A 13,432-nucleotide genomic window follows, 5' to 3' on the forward strand; every position below is an offset into this window, starting at 1 on the left:
ATATTATAAGGTAAATAATATTATACCAAATCGGAACTAATTTCGCGCGTAATTAAATTCGTGGTGCTATTAACGTGTTCGCGATTTTCGCGGTATATTTTATTCGCGAAAATATTTGCGTATACGGTAGTTTGTTTTTGCTTAACGACACCACTAGAGCACATTGATTAATCATCGACTACTGGATGTCAAACATTTGGTATGTCTTCAGAGGAAACCCGCTAGATTTTTCGTTATGCAGCAAGGGATCTTTTATATGCACTTTCCCACAGACAGGAAAACACATACCATGGCCTTTGACCAGTTGTGGTGTACTGGTTGGAATGAGAGAAAAAATCCAATTAGCTGAATGGATCTACAGAGGTGATTCAATCCTGCGACACAAGCACCTCAAGCGAGCACTTAACCGACTGAGCTAAATCCCACTCCCTATTTGGTGACAAACACATGGTTATTTAGACATTTGGTCAACAAAGAGAAAGAAGAGGCTTGCTGCTGCTACATGGGCTACTCCAAATGAAAAACCAGCAAAGGATCTTTTATAGGCAATTTTCCAAAGACAGGACAGTACATACCACATCCTTTGATGTACCAGTCTTGGGGAAAAGGGGACAGAAAAACCCCAACCAGAGCTGAACTACTGATCTACATCCTACTGCACCTGGCAGAATGAATGAATGAATGTTTAATGACACCCCAGCACGAAAAATACATCGGCTATTGGGTGTCAAACTATGGTAATGCAAACAAATAAAGTGATGATCAACATCAATATAAGAATTCAAGATTGAATAAAAACAGTGTAAAGAACCATGCAAAAATACAAATATCACAGATGGACAAGGACTTTCACTCAAAATTTAAATTCTGCCAGGCACAGGGGCACCTGGCAGAAGGACTGCATATCCCCAGCAGGATGCTTGAAATTCAGAATAGAGATAAGTTGTAGGATCATCATTTCTCTTTCAAATTTGTCTAGTTTTGAATAACTACATTTTCCTACCTAACCGTAGCCATATTTTCTGCGAGAATCTTGAACTTCTGGATGTATCCATCAAGGGTCCGAGGACCAAAAATAGTAGATGCCCCTTCATACCTCTGAATCTGAAATTTAAAAAAAGGTGTTTTGTTTTTTAGATAAACCAACAAATAAATATTCAATAAACCTGAAATGAATTTATTGTTGTCACAAACAATTAAATTGATATTTTTACTTAGTTACTCACCTGGTATTCTTCATATGTTGCAACATAATCGCCATAATCATTGGACAAACCAGCAATAACAGATAAGGTGTCAGCAGGAAAACCACCAGCTTTTAGTGTCTGCAATAACAATATAGAAAATCGGTATGGTATTAAAAGTTAGTTTTGTTTAACAACACCACTAGAGCATATTGATTTATTCATCATTGGTTATTGGATGTCAAACATTTGACAATTTTGACATATAGTCTACTGTCTTAGAGGAAACCTGCTACATTTTTTCACTAGTAGCAAGGGATCTTTTATATGCACCATCCAACAGACAGGATAGCACATACCATGACATTAGATATACCAGTCGTGGTGCACTGGCTGGGACGAGAAATAGCCCAATGGGCCCACCAATGGGGATCGATCCCAAACAGACCATACATCTGGCGAGTGCTTTACTACTGGGCTATGTCTTGCCCCATATGGTATTAAAAAAACAAGTGGTATTATGTAGGTCTGTGGTAGAGTGCTAAGCTAAGGTACAATGGATTACCATCTATGGACTTGTTTGTTTTTTATCCTGACCAGTGTCCCAGTGCTATTAGAAAGGCCATGGTATGTACTATCATGTCTGCACATAAAAGATTCTTACTGCTTTGTTGGTAGAAGTAGTCTATGTGGAATCAGGTTTTCTCTTTCCTTATTCTCTTGACCAAGTGCCACCATTTTTATGCGCATACTGTGTGGGTCGATACACTTATGTCAGTTTCTGTTTATAAATTGGGTTTGTCAGTGAGAATTATTTGGTGTAAAGAAACCAAAGGACATTCCCAAAATCACATCAAGGTATGCCTGCTTTTGTCCAGGGAATAAAACAATTCACAGACTAATGATGCCTGCTCATAAAACAACATCTACCGACTCCACTGAAAATATACAACCAATATTTTCTGTTCTTATTGCCATAGCATGCATGAGATGGCTATAAAGCAAATAATAACCATAACACTTGTATACAATATTTGTGTTAATTTATCGCCTACCAGGATACATTCAGTTATACAAAATTGGTTCAGATTTTTTTTTCATATTATTTTTATTACTACAAATCTGACTGGTGCCTTTTCAGTGGCATTCAACATATTAAGTATACTATATACATGTAAGTGGTATTAGATACTATTTATCTTACCAGTTTTAAAACTTATCTAATGAGTTAAAGTGAGTTGGATACATTTTTAAGAGAGTTGTAATATAAATGGTATCTAACGGACAGGAATGTAGTATTATATTCTTTTACATATCCTTAAAAACCAGGTGCCAATTTCACAAAACATTATAAGTTTACATCTGTGACTAGTAATAATTATACCAGGCATACGTTTACATGTGTTTGGTATCTATTTCATGAAGAAAAGTACATCATTATGGGAAATGGAGCATTTTAAGGATGAATGGAAATGAAATATGTATACTTCTAACTATATATGTTCCACTATAACAGTAATACGAATTGTGGTTTAGTCGTATATTTACTTTTACTTTTACGTGCAAAACTAGGCTTATGATGTTCAGTGAAAGCCCAGGTTTTAAGGAAATTTACCTGTTTTTTCCAAGTAAAAGTTATTCACAGCCCTTGTATTTATAGCTAACTTGCTTGTCTGACAAAACAATGTCAGGTTAACAGTGTAATCGATTTCAAGTGTGCTTTTTTCATTGGAGCAGCCACTCATATGTCTTTTAAAGTGTTATCAAAAACAAAGAATGGTGTTCTCACCAATGGATGTATAAAAAATATATATAGTACACTCACTTCTTTTACAGCATCTCTGGTTCTTCTGCCAGACATTGTTCTGAAACAAGGAACATAATACTGATATAGTATTCAGTTGTCATAGCTAAAAATTACTATTGTACTTGTTCATCAGAGGTTTACACAATACACTACATGATAGTGCTTAATGGAATCAATATTATTGGGAGTTTATTTTATGCTTAGGCATAAAATAATATTTTCCATCCATTATGAGATTGTACAAATAATTAGTATTACCCAATGGAAGACAAACTTAAAGTTTGTTTTGTTTATCCATACCACTAGAGCATAAAGTTTGTTTTGTTTAACGACATCACTAAAGCCTAGAGCACATTGATTTAATAATCGGCTATTGGATGTCAAACATATGGTAATTCTGATAGTCTTAGAAAGAAAACCCGCTACATTTTTCCATTAGTAGCAAGGGATCTTTTATATGCACCATCCCTCAGACAGGGTAGTACATATCATGGCCCTTGATATGCCAGTCGTGGTGCACTGGCTGGAAGGAGAAATAAGACCAATGGGCGCACCAACGGGGATCGATCCCAGATCAAGCGAATACTTTACCACTGGGCTAAGTCCCATCCCCTACTAGAGCACATTTATTTATTAATCATTGACTATTGGATGTCAAACATTTGGTCACTCACAGTCTTAGAGAGGACACCCACTACATTTATTTATTAATCATTGGCTATTGGACGCCAAACATTTGGTCACTGACAGTCTTAGAGAGGACACCCACTACATTTATTTATTAATCATTGGCTATTTGACATCAAACATTTGGTCACTGACATTCTTAGAGAGGACACCCACTACATTTATTTATTAATCATTGGCTATTGGATGTCAAACTTTTGGTCACAAACTTTTGGTCACTGACAGTCTTAAAGAGGACACTCACTAGATTTATTTATTAATCATTGGCTATTGGACGTCAAACTTTTGGTCACTGACAGTCTTAGAGAGGACACCCACTACATTTATTTATTAATCATTGGCTATTTGACATCAAACATTTGGTCACTGACAGTCTTAGAGAAGACACCCACTACATTTATTTATTAATCATTGGCTATTTGACATCAAACATTTGGTCACTGACAGTCTTAGAGAAGACACCCACTACATTTATTTATTAATCATTGGCTATTTGACATCAAACATTTGGTCACCGACAGTCTTAGAGAGGACACCCACTACATTTATTTATTAATCATTGGCTATTTGACATCAAACATTTGGTCACCGACAGTCTTAGAGAGGACACCCACTACATTTATTTATTAATCATTGGCTATTGGATAAAAAAACTTTTGGTCACTGACAGTCTTAGAGAGGACACCCACTACATTTATTTATTAATCATTGGCTATTTGACATCAAACATTTGGTCACTGACAGTCTTAGAGAGGACACCCACTACATTTATTTATTAATCATTGGCTATTTGACATCAAACATTTGGTCACTGACAGTCTTAGAGAGGACACCCACTACATTTATTTATTAATCATTGGCTATTGGACGTCAAACATTTGGTCACTGACAGTCTTAGAGAGGACACCCACTACATTTATTTATTAATCATTGGCTATTTGACATCAAACATTTGGTCACTGACAGTCTTAGAGAGGACACCCACTACATTTATTTATTAATCATTGGCTATTTGACGTCAAACATTTGGTCACTGACAGTCTTAGAGAGGACACCCACTACATTTATTTATTAATCATTGGCTATTTGACGTCAAACATTTGGTCACTGACAGTCTTAGAGAGGACACCCACTACATTTATTTATTAATCATTGGCTATTTGACGTCAAACATTTGGTCACTGACAGTCTTAGAGAGGACACCCACTACATTTATTTATTAATCATTGGCTATTGGACGTCAAACATTTGGTCACTGACAGTCTTAGAGAGGACACCCACTACATTTATTTATTAATCATTGGCTATTGGACGTCAAACTTTTGGTCACTGACAGTCTTAGAGAGGACACCCACTACATTTATTTATTAATCATTGGCTATTGGACGTCAAACATTTGGTCACTGACAGTCTTAGAGAGGACACCCACTACATTTATTTATTAATCATTGGCTATTGGACGTCAAACATTTGGTCACTGACAGTCTTAGAGAGGACACCCACTACATTTATTTATTAATCATTGGCTATTGGATAAAAAAACTTTTGGTCACTGACAGTCTTAAAGAGGACACTCACTAGATTTATTTATTAATCATTGGCTATTGGACGTCAAACATTTGGTCACTGACAGTCTTAGAGAGGACACCCACTACATTTATTTATTAATCATTGGCTATTGGACGTCAAACATTTGGTCACTGACAGTCTTAGAGAGGACACCCACTACATTTATTTATTAATCATTGGCTATTGGATAAAAAAACTTTTGGTCACTGACAGTCTTAAAGAGGACACTCACTAGATTTATTTATTAATCATTGGCTATTGGACGTCAAACTTTTGGTCACTGACAGTCTTAAAGAGGACACCCACTACATTTATTTATTAATCATTGGCTATTGGACGTCAAACATTTGGTCACTGACAGTCTTAGAGAGGACACCCACTACATTTATTTATTAATCATTGGCTATTGGATAAAAAAACATTTGGACGTCAAACATTTGGTCACTGACAGTCTTAGAGAGGACACCCACTACATTTATTTATTATCATTGGCTATTGGACGTCAAACATTTGGTTGACAGTCTTAGAGAGGACACCCACTATTTATTTATTAATCATTGGCTATTGGACGTCAAACATTTGGTCACTGACAGTCTTAGAGAGGACACCCACTACATTTATTTATTAATCATTGGCTATTGGACGTCAAACATTTGGTCACTGACAGTCTTAGAGAGGACACCCACTACATTTATTTATTAATCATTGGCTATTGGACGTCAAACTTTTGGTCACTGACAGTCTTAGAGAGGACACCCACTACATTTATTTATTAATCATTGGCTATTGGACGTCAAACTTTTGGTCACTGACAGTCTTAGAGAGGACACCCACTACATTTATTTATTAATCATTGGCTATTGGACGTCAAACATTTGGTCACTGACAGTCTTAGAGAGGACACCCACTACATTTATTTATTAATCATTGGCTATTCACTGACGTCAAACATTTGGTCACTGACAGTCTTAGAGAGGACACCCACTACATTTATTTATTAATCATTGGCTATTGGACGTCATTGGCTATTGGACGTCAAACATTTGGTCACTGACAGTCTTAGAGAGGACACCCACTACATTTATTTATTAATCATTGGCTATTGGACGTCAAACATTTGGTCACTGACAGTCTTAGAGAGGACACCCACTACATTTATTTATTAATCATTGGCTATTGGTCACTGACAGTCTTAAAGAGGACACTCAAACTTTTGGTCACTGACAGTCTTAGAGAGGACACCCACTACATTTATTTATTAATCATTGGCTATTTGGACGTCAAACATTTGGTCACTGACAGTCTTAGAGAGGACACCCACTACATTTATTTATTAATCATTGGGCTATTTGGTCACTGACAGTCTTCACCCACTACATTTATTTATTAATTTGGTCACTGACAGTCTTAGAGAGGACACCCACTACATTTATTTATTAATCATTGGCTATTGGACGTCAAACATTTGGTCACTGACAGTCTTAGAGAGGACACCCACTACATTTATTTATTAATCATTGGCTATTGGATAAAAAAACTTTTGGTCACTGACAGTCTTAGAGAGGACACCCACTACATTTATTTATTAATCATTGGCTATTGGACGTCAAACATTTGGTCACTGACAGTCTTAGAGAGGACACCCACTACATTTATTTATTAATCATTGGCTATTGGACGTCAAACATTTGGTCACTGACAGTCTTAGAGAGGACACCCACTACATTTATTTATTAATCATTGGCTATTGGATAAAAAAACTTTTGGTCACTGACAGTCTTAAAGAGGACACTCACTAGATTTATTTATTAATCATTGGCTATTGGACGTCAAACATTTGGTCACTGACAGTCTTAGAGAGGACACCCACTACATTTATTTATTAATCATTGGCTATTGGACGTCAAACATTTGGTCACTGACAGTCTTAGAGAGGACACCCACTACATTTATTTATTAATCATTGGCTATTGGATAAAAAAACTTTTGGTCACTGACAGTCTTAGAGAGGAAGCTCACTACATTTATTTATTAATCATTGGCTATTGGACGTCAAACATTTGGTCACTGACAGTCTTAGAGAGGACACCCACTACATTTATTTATTAATCATTGGCTATTGGACGTCAAACATTTGGTCACTGACAGTCTTAGAGAGGACACCCACTACATTTATTTATTAATCATTGGCTATTGGACGTCAAACATTTGGTCACTGACAGTCTTAGAGAGACACCCACTACATTTATTTATTAATCATTGGCTATTGGATAAAAAAACTTTTGGTCACTGACACCCACTACATTTATTTATTAATCATTGGCTATTGGACGTCAAACATTTGGTCACTGACAGTCTTAGAGAGGACACCCACTACATTTATTTATTAATCATTGGCTATTGGACGTCAAACATTTGGTCACTGACAGTCTTAGAGAGGACACCCACTACATTTATTTATTAATCATTGGCTATTGGATAAAAAAACTTTTGGTCACTGACAGTCTTAGAGAGGAAGCTCACTACATTTATTTATTAATCATTGGCTATTGGACGTCAAACATTTGGTCACTGACAGTCTTAGAGAGGACACCCACTACATTTATTTATTAATCATTGGCTATTGGACGTCAAACATTTGGTCACTGACAGTCTTAGAGAGGACACCCACTACATTTATTTATTAATCATTGGCTATTGGATAAAAAAACTTTTGGTCACTGACAGTCTTAGAGAGGAAGCTCACTACATTTATTTATTAATCATTGGCTATTGGACGTCAAACATTTGGTCACTGACAGTCTTAGAGAGGACACCCACTACATTTATTTATTAATCATTGGCTATTGGACGTCAAACATTTGGTCACTGACAGTCTTAGAGAGGACACCCACTACATTTATTTATTAATCATTGGCTATTGGACGTCAAACATTTGGTCACTGACAGTCTTAGAGAGGACACCCACTACATTTATTTATTAATCATTGGCTATTGGACGTCAAACATTTGGTCACTGACAGTCTTAGAGAGGACACCCACTACATTTATTTATTAATCATTGGCTATTGGACGTCAAACATTTGGTCACTGACAGTCTTAGAGAGGACACCCACTACATTTATTTATTAATCATTGGCATAAATTTCTCTAATTGTTACAGCAATGTGCAGGCCTTTCACAGGATTTTTCTTAGGCACTTAGGATTTAGCATCATTATAACACAAAAATCAAGCCAAAAGAAGTTGGGTAGTGGGTTGAAAACAGTTAAGGTTTGCCTTCAATCCATCAAATCAGGACACCCACTAGGTTTTTTTATTAATCATTGGCTTTTGGGGGGGGGGGGGGGGGTTCACTGACAGTCTTAAAAAAAATAACCCAACACATTTCATTATTTAATCATGTTGTTGCCGTTGATTTCAGCATCGTGTTAAATGCTTTTGTGATTTCTGCTTGTAAAAAACCTAAGCTAAGAATGCTAACTTCACACTACATTCCATTTATAAAAAAATAAAAAAAGCTATTGGATAAAATAAAATGTTACTGTCTTTTTAAAATCCAGCTAACTTATTAAATGTCACCTCACAGTTTTACAAATATATATCTAACATTATCTAACAAATATGATTATTGTAAACTAATTTTATTCAGTGTACATTTAACTGCAATTTGTATAAATACTGCATGTTCATTTTAATCATTGGCTATCTGCATGCTTGCTCAAACTTTAGGTACAAAATTAACAAAAGACAAAGGAAATAACAGAAACTACATTTAGGTATTCATTGAAGCAAACAACTATTGTTTATCTACAAATCAAACATTTGATTCACTGACGTGTCTTAGATTGGAATGTCCGCTACGATGTATTCGAGACACATGGCTGTCAGCTGACTCTGAAGCGTGATTATATTACGCTGAGAGCTTTCCTCAGTTCAGCCAACGAACGTTCACTACATTTATTTATTAATCATTGGCTATTGTCGTGTCCATTTGGTCACTGACAGTCTTAAAGAGTGTAGCCACTACATTTATTTATTAATCATCGGTCTGGCTGAACTCAGCCCTTGGGATAGCCAACATGTCTTTCGGCCCTGAACTGGCATGTGTATTCAAATTGACATGCATTGTCGGTTTGTTTTTATTACTTTGGTTCAAAGACTTTACAAAATTAAAATAGCAAGTTATTATCATTGGCTATTGGATCACCGTCAAACATTTGCTGTCGAACGCAGTCTTAAGAGAGGACACCACTACATTTTTTATTAATCATTGGCTTCTGGACGTAAAACATTTGGTCACTGACAGTCTTAGATCGCTATTATGCCCACTACATTTATTTATTATTATGTTTGGCTATAGATTATGTCAAACGTTTGTTCACATCAGAAGATAGAAAATGGCTCAGAGAGGATTTTAGCCACTTGCATTTATTTATTAATCATTGGCTTTTGGATGTCAAATTTTTGGTTACTGACAGTCTTAGAGAGGTGCGAGCCACTACATGTTTTCAGTAAGGGGGTGTTGGGATAGAAATTACTGATTGCCAACTTAACTGTACTATTAAAAAGTGTTTCACCTATTGTTTATTGAGTCAAATCTACAGTTGATTCTGTCAATGGGCATCTTCTTTGATCGGCCTTGAAGGCCTTTCCCTCATTTTTTTTAATCACTTACATATTTAGCATCATTATCCTGACAAAAATTAGCGGTCAAGCCAAAGAAGTGGTAGTGGGTTGAAAACAGTTAAGTGTTGCCTTCAATCCACTGGTCCATGTTAAGTAGTTAGGGTTTTTTACCTGTTCTTAGGTGTTTTTTGGGGGGTTGGGGGGGGGGTGTTCGACCGCCAAACTTTTAAAAAAAAATAACCCAACAATTCATAATTTGCGCCATGTTGTTGCCGTTGATTTCAGCATCGTGTTAAATGCTTGTTGTGATTTCTGCTTGTAAAAAACCTAAGCTAAGAATGCTAACTTCACAGTATATTCCATTTATAAAAAAATAAAAAAAGTTACCGGTAATAAAATAAAATGTTACTGTCTTTTTAAAATCCAGCTAACTTATTAAATGTCACCTCACAGTTTTACAAATATATATCTAGCATTATCTAACAAATATGATTATTGTAAACTAATTTTATTCAGTGTACATTTAACTGCAATTTGTATAAATACTGCATGTTCATTTCGCGCAATTGCTATCTGCATGCTTGCTCACCACCATAGGTACAAAATTAACAAAAGACAAAGGAAATAACAGAAACTACAGTTAGGTATTCATTGATGCAAACAACTATTGTTTTTCTACAAATTTACATCAAGATTTACTTCCGTGTAATTGTATTGTTTAATGTCCGCAACGATGTCTCGAGACACATGGGTGTCAGCTGACTCTGAAGCGTGACGTATATTACGCCGAGAGCTTTCCTCAGTTCAGCCAACGAACGTTCTTCCTAACGTTCGTGAACTATTTGATTGGTGTCCGTCGTGTCCATTTGGTTTAACATGAAGCTCACAAACCAGTGTAGCGAACGTTTTGTTTTCCCTCGGTCTGGCTGAACTCAGCCCTTGGGATAGCCAACATGTCTTTCGGCCCTGAACTGGCATGTGTATTCAAATTGACATGCATTGTCGGTTTGTTTTTATTACTTTGGTTCAAAGACTTTACAAAATTAAAATAGCAAGTTACATATCTTCCAGACATTGAATCACCGTCACATTGCTGTCATACATATCGAACGCATGCCGTTAAAATTAATAACCGTGATTATTAAAATTAGAAAACATCACAAGGCATACGCTGTATTCTGGATAACACCGTTTCTAGTGACCGATCGCGAGATCGCTATTATGCTAATTGAATATTTTGTATTATTATGTTTGAGGTGTCGAATAGATTATGTAACCGTTTGTTCACATCAGAAGATAGAAAATGGCTCAGCCAAAATTTTAGCCACTTGCAAATTTTATTAGCCATTTTTTTGTAAAAATAATTTTTAATTAGACGATGGCTAAATTGGTTACCGACAGTGCGAGCCCTGGATGTTTTCAGTATGTGTTTTGGCAAGGGGGTGTTAGGATAGAAATTACTGATTGCCAACTTAACTGTACTATTAAAAAGTGCTTCACCTATTGTTTATTGAGTCAAATAGTACAGTTGATTCTGTCAATGGGCATCTTCTTTGATCGGCCTTGAAGCGAGATTGCTCAGCATGGGAATCCCATTACGCGTAAGCGCCTTCCTGACGGATTAGCGGTCCCAGTAGAAGTGGTAAAATTACCAAAAACCAATTGTGAGCAGACGACTGGTCCATTGTTAAGTAGTTAGGAAGTGTTTTACCTGTCAGTGATTAGGTGTGCTTGGTATACTGGTACACAAGTTGTTTGCAAGAGGTAGTCGACCGCCACGCTCGTACTTGTGATAATTGTTTTTCTAAAGTACTTCAAATCAAGGCGTAGCGGCAATTGATTTAAGGCACTTCCACGCCGTCAAAGCGCTTACTTTACGGAGCAAGGCGTGTCGGGCCACTACACCTAACAGCCCTGGGGCAACCCCTGATGTGTTACTATGACACTAGCAATACACTATGTCAGTCCCAGGCAGTAATTTTATAGGTGTACTATTATGTATACTTGCCATAGACTAAAAGAAATGCATGTAATGGTTAAAGAAATGCATGTAATGGTGAAAGACATGAAAACATACGTGAACTCTGCTGGAACAGCAATGATGGCAAGCTGACCAAGTCTCAAGATTTACACTTCAATAATCTGTGGTTGCCATAGATATGGGAAACTAATCTACAACACAAATTGCCATACATAATTAAAGTTTAATAGCAAAAGCCAAACGTCTACATTAAAAAAAAACATGCACACACTCATTTTAAAAATTGACATGCAAACGATTGTTTGGAGAAATAACCCCATATTAGTGTTTTTCAACCACGATTGGAGATACACACTTTTCATACTTATTCTGATCCCAGTAACCTAGTTTTATATTTTAATAATAAAGCTTGTAATTATTTTTATTATTCACATGATTCAACACAACAGAGTTAAAATAAAAACCATCCAAAGCACACTTGTAATAACAAGTAATCACATGACCAACCAATGATGTAATGTTAGAAAACATCATACATAACATGATGTTGCTCCCCCCCAGTCTTAGCTCTCTGTATGTGAAATTTATAATCACATTTTATATTTCATTGAAGGAACATACCCTAGTTTCAGCCCATGAAAATGCACACTAAGTTTAGTTAATCTACAAACCTGTAAAACATTTGGATAAAGTTACAATTGAGTGTGTGACTTTGAAATGGTGAAATACTCTAAAAATAGACTAAAACTTGACTATAACTGTTACTTCCGTGCGTTTTAAAAAATATGAGAAATGCATTTTGTGATATTAGAAACACAAGGATGACCAAAAACACTTCGAATGTATGGAAATGGATAATCTAAACAATACAATCTAAGTAATGTTTGATTTCAGTTATCAAAAACGGCTCTAATAGTAAAAAATATGCCTTACTGTTTAAAAACTAGAGTATGTCCCTTTAATAAAGTAACAGTCATTGTAACTTTATTTTGTCTTGTCATTCATCGGTCATTAGATGTACTTTTCTATAAAGGTAGATATAAATAATTTTTACAAGATGTCGCTTATTAAAATGACATTTCTGAAAATGCCGTCATTTGGTCATCTCCCAACAGTCGTTATTCATACATAATACCATTGATAATAAAGAAATGATTACACTTGCTCGTATAATAATCTCCATGTATCAAATAGCGTTTTGTAGTTACCTCGCCAGTATCAAGCAGTATGGGTTTTGGGTGATGACAGGCAACTTGAGCTGCTGTTGGTATTTGCAGCAGATTGCGGACAGTGTTCCAGAATATGTTTGTTGAAGTATCACCTAGAGAACGGAAAACCAGTACTTTTATACACACTTGTGTTGTTGTACAATACTTTTTTCTAATGTCTAAATTATTGGTAAATTCAAAAACATCTTTAGGTAGTATTAAACCAAACAACTTCCGGCTGGGTCAAAGGTCGAGATGCACCCAATGTTTGATAGAAATTAACATCACAAGTCCTGTGATTGGTGATAAATGTGAGAGTGTTGGTTGTAAAAATAAAATTAGTTTTATCTTGGCAAAAATAATGCATG

At 35.9% G+C, this 13,432-nt stretch overlaps 1 protein-coding gene across 8 annotated transcripts in view; it reads right to left on the reverse strand.

The window, feature by feature from the left end:
• Window positions 1–304: 304 nt before the first annotated feature.
• LOC121392601 (neutral ceramidase-like) overlaps window positions 305–13,432 on the reverse strand; it is a 52,341-nt gene continuing 39,213 nt past the window's right edge. For 4 of the 8 annotated variants that reach the window (XM_041523747.1, XM_041523748.1, XM_041523749.1 and 1 more), the window contains 4 exons: window positions 13,065–13,177; window positions 3,010–3,049; window positions 1,227–1,325; window positions 998–1,104 (listed from right to left, as the gene is read on the reverse strand). In XM_041523747.1, the coding sequence (XP_041379681.1) occupies window positions 1,297–1,325; window positions 3,010–3,049; window positions 13,065–13,177 (182 nt within the window). In that variant the 3' untranslated portion in view covers window positions 998–1,104; window positions 1,227–1,296. Of the gene's footprint in view, window positions 1,105–1,226; window positions 1,326–3,009; window positions 3,050–11,952; window positions 12,048–13,064; window positions 13,178–13,432 lie in introns of those variants that run through there. The other 4 variants (XR_005960521.1, XR_005960520.1, XR_005960522.1 and 1 more) reach the window with 2 other exon arrangements.

Source organism: Gigantopelta aegis, unplaced genomic scaffold (genome assembly GCF_016097555.1).
Source record: "Gigantopelta aegis isolate Gae_Host unplaced genomic scaffold, Gae_host_genome ctg4162_pilon_pilon:::debris, whole genome shotgun sequence".
Lineage (NCBI taxonomy): Eukaryota > Metazoa > Mollusca > Gastropoda > Neomphalida > Peltospiridae > Gigantopelta > Gigantopelta aegis.